The sequence below is a fragment of the Lutra lutra genome, chromosome X (assembly GCF_902655055.1).
Source record: "Lutra lutra chromosome X, mLutLut1.2, whole genome shotgun sequence".
Taxonomy (NCBI): domain Eukaryota; kingdom Metazoa; phylum Chordata; class Mammalia; order Carnivora; family Mustelidae; genus Lutra; species Lutra lutra.
Genome location: NC_062296.1, coordinates 13,005,647 through 13,013,822, shown reverse-complemented (window position 1 = coordinate 13,013,822; position 8,176 = coordinate 13,005,647). Strand labels below are relative to the sequence as shown.

Below are 8,176 nucleotides of genomic sequence, written 5' to 3'. Positions count from 1 at the left end.
GTAACTCTATCGTATGAGATTCATACACAGTTTTGGAAACATCAACAATAACATTTACTCTTCGGCCAACAGAGGAAAAAAAAACTGGAATACACATTTTAATCTTCAAGGAGGTCTTGGGAGATGGGTCAACTTATTAACTAGCTCACTGACAACACTTCCTCGAAAGGACTCACACTAAATTTACAGGCAAAAGAAATAATTTGATTCTGCACTGAGATGCTCATTGAGGCATCTGAGACATTACTCAGTTTTCACCAAATGGGAGATTGAGTCAAACCAACTTGAGAGATGTTTATCCCTTCTCTGTATTAAGCCCAAAGTTCTAGCTCCCTAATGCACCGTGCACCCAACCACCGCAGATATCGAGGTGCTTTCCCGGCTTCCTTGGGCTCCAGTATATGGAAGCAGATTGTTTTTCAGTGTGTAGAAATATCCACTCATAAACGTGGCTACCGATCTATCCCCCTGAAACCTCATTTGCTGCTATCCTACAAATCTGGGTGGAGAAACTTTTTGAACAAAAGATTTTACTCTGGTTCTAGTCAGATCTCCCTGTCTTTGTCTCTCAGGGAATCATGAAGCAAGGCTGAAGGTTAACATCTATTTTTTCCCCAATTTTCCTAGCGTCATTTACTAAACAGTCTCCAGTTGCCCCACATACAACGCTGTATCCAATAACACAGCACATTCCGTGTATGTAAGACTCCGTTTCTGGTTTCTCTCCTCTGTTCTGTTGCATCTGGCTATCATTGAGCTCAATGTCATTGTTTTATTTATGATGACGTTATGACAAACCTGAAGGTAAATATTTAACTCAAAATACTTATTGGTGCCTTTAGGGTGTCAGTAATAAGTGAGAGGAAAGGAGATGTCAATGTATAATTGATACTAAACTGAAAAAAATGCATGAAGAAATTGAAGGTTGAATATTTTTAATGTGGAATTAACACAAGTACATTTACATTGTAAGTACATTTACGATGTAATTAAATTTTGAAGACGTAAAGGGAAATTGCTGCTATGTTTTATAGTAACACACATTTATAGCCCAATAAAATTAATACAGTGCAGTTCCATGTACAAATACATATACGAATGGAGCATTCATTGTACAGTGATTAAGACATTAAAAGACCATAACTGTATGTTTGAATCTATAGAACTCATTTTGTCTTAAAGGATTAAAATCCCTAGTTTAATACCATAAAATTAAAATGTTCTGTGCAGAGGGGCATCATCAATCAACCATTTTATCTCTGAATTCTGTCTTCAAACCACAGGATCAGCACGCAAAAGAAATGTACTTCGATCTCATTGTGGTGTTGTTATTGTCGTAGACGCATTAAGTGAACTATCAAATATATGGGCATTTTCGTGAGGGAATTATAAATCACCCATCATATATTCAGCAAATTGGACATTAGAAGAGTTATAATTTGCAGGTACCTTTGAATAAAGTACAATTGGTTTGTCATATAAACTGCTACATCGAGTGATACCACTGGCATAAACTATGATCTTGACATGACACACAAACCTATTTAAAAGAGAAATTTACATATAATATAGTTGCTGTTTATTGTAAACCAATAATGAAAAAACATGCACCTAATATGCCAACTTGACAGGAAAACTCACAATCCATGATTCAAAAGGCAGCAATTTCAAACCATTGTCTTCGCTGGTCCAGCATATAAAATACTCCAAGCATAAACTCGACACTGCATGCAACAACTGGCCCTGGGCTTTAAAAGAAGTGATCACACTTTTTACATGTTTAAAAGAAAGACACGTACACATGTATCATTAAAGAAAAACCCTAGGAAGAGGCACAACATAACTGAAGAATACCTTTCCCGGAATAGGTCTTTCTACAAAATTCGAAAGCTACTCAAGACACCAGAACGCAGAACTTGTGCAAATATGAATATTTAACTTAAAGCTGGGATAGGTGTATCTAAATTTCGATGCATAAAATGTAAACTTCAACACATCCTAACTACAGGATTTTTTGGCTTTGGATCTTTCCAGAACCATAAAAGACAGCTCTGACAACCGTAAATACCAGTCAAAGTGCAAAAGAGGTCCTTCAGAACATATATCCCTTTGGTACATTATAGTCCCCTAGATAGCAGAAGCAAAGAATAAAATAAACTACCAACCAAAAAAGGGGTTTAAAATCTCTGGTGATCTTTCTTCTCTCTTTGGATGTTTGTTTTGTTTTGCTAGTGAAAAGTTATGTCAAAAATGACAGGTACAGCTTTTTGCCTGCACATGTTCAAAATGATTGATTTCTGGTTTTGAGATGGGATCTGAATGCATGCCGTGAGAAACCCCACCAGGGAACGCTGTAACACTGCACTTTGCACCCGAGGGGACCGGAAGGTGTGAAGATGGTTCTCGCAAGAATGAGACAAACTGTGAATGACGAAGTCCTCCTCAGTCCTGAGGAATTTCTGTGAATGTCATGGGCAGCATAGATCATCCTGACTCTTGTGCTGTTTGCCTGTAACGCTTTTAAGAAATAGAATCTAGTTCACACCTCCAAAGGAAATCTTATTTTTAAAAGTCTATTCATTCTCCTTTAATTCAAGGGGAACTGAGTTTCCTTGTGTTACTCAGAGCAGCATCTACAAAATAACGAAGAATGATGTTAATACTCGAGAGACTATGGAGACCCAGACTGCCGGTGCTAGGGCTTCTAACACTGAATGGGAGGATTCGAAAGGTTCATCTGAATTCAAAGGTGATGGCTTTTGGTTGGTTGACTACGAAAGCTGTCATTCTGTTCCAAAATCATTTCTTAAAGGCCTCTATTTTATGAATGGCACAGCTTCACTGGAAGCAAAAAGAAACAGAATTCACATCTCCTGCAACTGGAATTCATAAATATTATATGAATTATGCTGTGTGGTCTAGAGAACAGGAGACACGGTAAGGACATAAGTATCAGAGACTTTTACACTGTATTTGCCAGATTTCAAATAAGATAGCCTAATGTCTATTTTGAAACCTAAACGCTTCTGACAGGTGCACATGCGGTCAACTGTAATCTCCTAATCCACAAATTGGCACACAATTTTGTAGGCCACAGTGTACCATTTTGCTTGATGCCATGTAATGGGCAAGATCTCGATCAAAACCACTTGATATTATAGCATTCAACAGAAATCTATCAATAAGCATGAATTTCTCAATCAGCTGAAGTCAGAAGTGCATGTTATTTGAAAGGACTGTATACTTCTAAAAGATCTGAAGTCAGAACTTTCTAGAGAACAGGGGCCAAGGGAAACTTAGTCCCTTGATCTAGTCACACTGCCACGCTGAGAGTAATGACTGCTTTCAGTGCTGATGATCTAGCAATACATTACGCTTCTGCCCTCCCGATGGCACTGCAAGAAAGAAATGGATCTTGAAAATAAAAATGGCTACAGAAGAAGAATGTGCTTTTTTTTGCCAACTAACGTGGATATATGTTAACACAAACTCTTTACCGCCTGAAACAGAAGCAGGGGCCCAAAGCCGATTTAAGTTGCTGTTTTGCCACACACTTTTCAAAAGGTAGCGCTACACACTCCGTCTGCCGTCACTGGTTACAGTAATGGAATCGTTTCAAATTAAAACTAATCAAATATGTAATTTTACATGCCCTGCATTACAGTTAGCTAAAATGTAATTAATTTTGTCCTGAATTAAGTAGGAGGACGTCTGGCTTTAAAATGATGATTTCGAATTTAAAATGATGATACAAGTTAGGGAAAACCTACCAAGTCTTCCTATATTATATGGAAGTTAGATGAATACACTTGGTGTTTTCAGTTTTGAATCTTGGAGACCTGAGCACAAGAAAGGCCATTATTTTCAAGTACACACGTGGCTTTACTGGGTTTTTTTTTAATTGCTTCACCAAAAACGATTTATATACGTTAATGTCAACAGCTTCTTGAACACATACTTTAAATGACTCACGTATTTCTTCTCTTATTAATGATTTAACTAAGCACAAAGCATTAGCAGGAAGCTGGCCATGTTTACTTTCAAACTTAACTTTTCAACGTAGAAAATGGAAATCAGTGAAATTCAGGAGAAAATGTGATTCATTACAACTATTTGGCTTCTGAGAGCATTCATAGTGTTATTAGCTTAGATTTTATCTTATTCTGATAGATTTTTTTTTTTTAGAGAAGGAGTGGGCAGGGGGAGAGGGAGAGAATGAGAATCTGAAGCAGGCTCCACGCCCAGTGAGGAACCCAACGTGGGGCTCGATCGTTACCTGAGCCGAAATCAAGTGTGATGTTGAACCAATTGAGTCACCCAGGTACTCCCTAACAGATATAAATTCTTATTTTTATTTATTTTTTTCAGATATAAATTTTTAAAGTGACAAAGTGCGTAACTCAACATGTGCAGCATTTCTTTCTATTTGCCTGACACTCTTTTTTTAGAGTTAGTGCTTTTTCCGTCTTGTATAATACAAGAAAGAAATTATTAACTGCTCAATGTCATGAAGATACTGTCCTATGCTTTTAGAAACTTGGACTCTAGGTTTTATGTTCAGGCCTATGAGCCAACTCAAATTACTTTTTGTACATGGAGTGAGATGTAGTGATAAAGGTTCATTTCTTTTACTGTATGGCTACCCAGTCGCTGGAGCACCATTTGTTAAAACAACCTTCCTTTCCCTATTCGGTGGACTCAGTACCTTGATTCAACATGCATTGATTATGTATATGTGGATCTACTTTAGAAATCTCTGTTTTTCTATACTTATTCCCATACCACACTGCATTCATTACTGTAGCCTTATAGTAAATCTTGAAATCAGATACGTAAGGACTCCAGATTTGGGGGATTCTTTTGATCTGGAGTTTTTCCTCTCCATATACATTTTAGAGTAAACATATATGTAGTTGCCCCCCCCCCCGAAGGGGCTGCTCAGATTTCGGCTGCATGGACTCCAGAGGCTGATTTGTGGATAATGGATTTCCTAACAACACCGCGACTGCCAACACTTAAAACAGAGTCTCTCTGTCCCTTTATTAGGTCCTGTTAAATGTATCTCAGCAATGGTTTGTGGTTGTCATTATAGAACCCTTAGACATCTACTGGCAGATGTATTCCTACTTATTTCACAGTTTATATTACGAATTTAAATGGTACTGTTTTTTGAAATTACAGTTTTTTTCAGTTCTTTGTGGCCAAGATATAGAATTACAGTTTATTTTGTATAATGGTTTTGTATACTACAGCCTTACAGAATTCACTTGTTACTTCTAGTAGGGTCTTTTTGTGTAGAGATTCCTTACAGTTTTGTACATATATGTGATCTGTTCAGCATGACAGTGCTGCCTCTTCTTTTCTTTTGCTTTCTCTCTTTATCTTGAAGTGTGACACTGGCTATAATGGAAATGGTGACGGTGAGTATCCCTGGCTTGTTCCCAATCTCAGGGTAATAGCTTCCAATATTCTACCATTAAGTATGATGCTAGTTGTGGTTTTTTATGAGCGTGCATCATCAGATCGAGGAAATTCCCTTTATTCCTTATCTGGTGAGTTTTTATCATGGAGGAGTATGTAGTTTTGCTAAGTGTTTTTGTGCATCGAAATAATGACAAAATTTCTCCTTCTGTTATGTTAATATGGTGAATCACACTGATTTTTAAGCGTGTGATACAAGTATTTAAACTTCTAATTTGAAATAATTCAAATTTCTCTTATGCTTTCCTTTTTGCCCCATGTATTCTTTGAAGGTGTGTCATTTAATATCCAGATAGCTACAGATATCAAGTATCAATTGTTCTTTTTTTTTTTTCTTTTTAAGTAGGCTCTGCACCCAACATGGGGCTTGAACTCACGACCCTGAGATCAAGAGTCACACACTCTACCAACTGAGCCAGCCAGGTGCCCCCAGGTAGCAATTTCTACTATAACGCTTTTTAAGACTTTATATGACTGCACTCTTCTGAAATGTATTGAGACTTATTTTAAAGACCCAGCATATCTTGGTGAAGGTTCCATGCACACTTAAAAGTAATGGTGTATTCTGCAGTTGCTGGCTGTAGATTTTAAGCAGATGTCAATTAGTTCGCATGTCAAACTCTTCTGATTACTAATTATCTAAATAATTCATCAATTCAGTAATTATCTAAATAATTCAACAACTGGGGCACCTGGGTGGCTGAGTTAGTAAAGTGTCTGACTTTTGATCTCAGCTCAGGTCTTTTTTTTTTTTTTTAATTATTTATTTGAGAGAGAGAGAGAATGAAAGAGAACATGAGAGGGGAGAGGTCAGAGGGAGAAGCAGACTCTCTGCCGAGCAGGGAGCCCAATGTGGGACTCGATCCTGGGACTCCGGGATCATGACTCAGCTCAGGTCTTGATCTCAGGGTCAAGAGTTCAAGTCCCCCCCACTAGGCTCCATGCCCAGCATGGAGCCTACTTAATAATAATAATAATATAATAATAATAATAATAATTCAACAACTGGTACAGAAAAATGTTGAAAGGTGATCCAGATTTAGAGTACCTAAAAAAAAAGAAGTGACCCTCTTTGTAGGGCTCCCATATGTCCTGATATTTTATATTAAGCCCTGTCCCCTGTAGATTTTGTTTCCTGTCATAAATGAAATTCAAAACCAAAAAAGTTACTCCTGGTGTATTAGAGTCATTTCAACCCAGAGTACCATCTCCCAGAATACAAGTCCAAAACTAAGAATTCAAAGGAAACATGTGCATATGATAACAGTCTTGTTCACAAAAAGTCTGGGGTTTTTGTGATACCTCTTTATAGATAGCTCAGTATCTGGGGGGGGGGGGGAGTATATAAGAATACTGGTTTATTTTAAAATACAGAAATTTCGGACACCTGGGTGGCTCAGTGGATTAAGCCACTGCCTTCGGATCAGGTCATGATCCCAGGATCCTGGGGTCGAGTCCCACATGGGTCTCCTCGCTCAGCGGGGAGCCTGTTTCTCCCTCTGCCTGCTCTGACTGCCACTCCCCCTGCTTATGCTCTCTCTCTGACAAAAAAATAAAATCTTTTAAAAAAATAAAATACAGAAATTTTATGTATTAAGGGTTGGGTTAATAGAAAGGAATATCAGGTTGGCACTCATCACTTCATACTACATTAAGTCTTGGACATAGACACGGGTGTGTGTGTGTGTGTGTGTGTACGCGTGTGTGAACGCACGTGCGTGTAGAGCTGAAAGCTACCATAAGGAAATAACGTGCTCTTAGAACTGGGTGAAAACACACTGGTAAAGCATTCTTAGGCATTAAGGCTGGCACCTTAAAAGCATATCATCGGTATTTAGTTCTGAAGGATCTCTTACAAGACACCACAGTATCTGAAAATCTCTTCCATATCTATCAACCGTGTAGGGAAGAGTTTAACGTGTTCTAAAAATCTATTCTTTGTTAATTTAAAACCGTTAAAGGAAAAAATTAAATCCTAGCAAACATAACAGGTCTGCAGCTCTGTTTCTAAGTGCAGAGAAGTTCTTACCCTAGGTCACCTGCATCCTTGGTGGAGCTTTAAAAATTTTAGCCTTTAAACAAATAGCATACGGTCTGTTCATATTATACCTGGAACTTTGGCATTCCGAAACCTATAGTCACCAATTAAGACCTGCGCAGTGTTCCCTGGAATCAGACCTTCTTTTCTTCTGTTCAGATTTTTCACCAACCTAAATAATAAATGAATTAGTAGCCAACAATGGTAATATAAGGTGAGCAAAAATAAAAACATTGCATTGCAGTTCAAATTTTCACAAAGCTACTACAGTATTCAACGACCTACATGACATTGTGCTTGAGTCCTTTGAGTAACTTACAAAGGACATGGGTTACTAGCAAAAATGGTTATTACTTTAATGATCCATCATTACTTTTCCCCCCATGTGTACTCTTCCACCTTTAGGGCCAAAGTACACACAGTCATTATAGCATTTCAGCTAAGGTGATTGACACAATGGAGACAGAACTATTTCACGTAAAAGTTCCAAAAGATTTATGGAAGCTTCGTTCAATCCTCTTCCAAACAGTATTTCCTTCCTGCTCTGGGTTCCCTATAATTACGCAGTATATTTGGCAGAACCATCTTTGCAATTGGTGCTGTGTGAAGTTGAATGCATGAGAATAGAATGGGAAGACGAAAAAGTCAATATTGGAA

The 8,176-nt window shown here is 37.9% G+C and overlaps 1 protein-coding gene and 1 non-coding gene across 10 annotated transcripts in view; both read right to left on the bottom strand.

Moving 5' to 3' along the window:
- Nucleotides 1-683: 683 nt before the first annotated feature.
- Nucleotides 684-8,176, bottom strand: part of MCF2 (MCF.2 cell line derived transforming sequence) — a 103,661-nt gene continuing 96,168 nt past the window's right edge. For 3 of the 9 annotated variants that reach the window (XM_047716203.1, XM_047716211.1, XM_047716208.1), the window contains 2 exons: nt 7,591-7,691; nt 685-3,839 (listed from right to left, as the gene is read on the bottom strand). In XM_047716203.1, the coding sequence (XP_047572159.1) occupies nt 3,796-3,839; nt 7,591-7,691 (145 nt within the window). In that variant the 3' untranslated portion in view covers nt 685-3,795. Of the gene's footprint in view, nt 3,840-7,590; nt 7,692-8,176 lie in introns of all 9 variants that reach the window. The other 6 variants (XM_047716210.1, XM_047716207.1, XM_047716206.1 and 3 more) reach the window with 4 other exon arrangements.
- Nucleotides 5,834-5,906, bottom strand: TRNAK-CUU (transfer RNA lysine (anticodon CUU)). Its single transcript has one exon. It is a non-coding gene; the product is annotated as a tRNA-Lys (tRNA).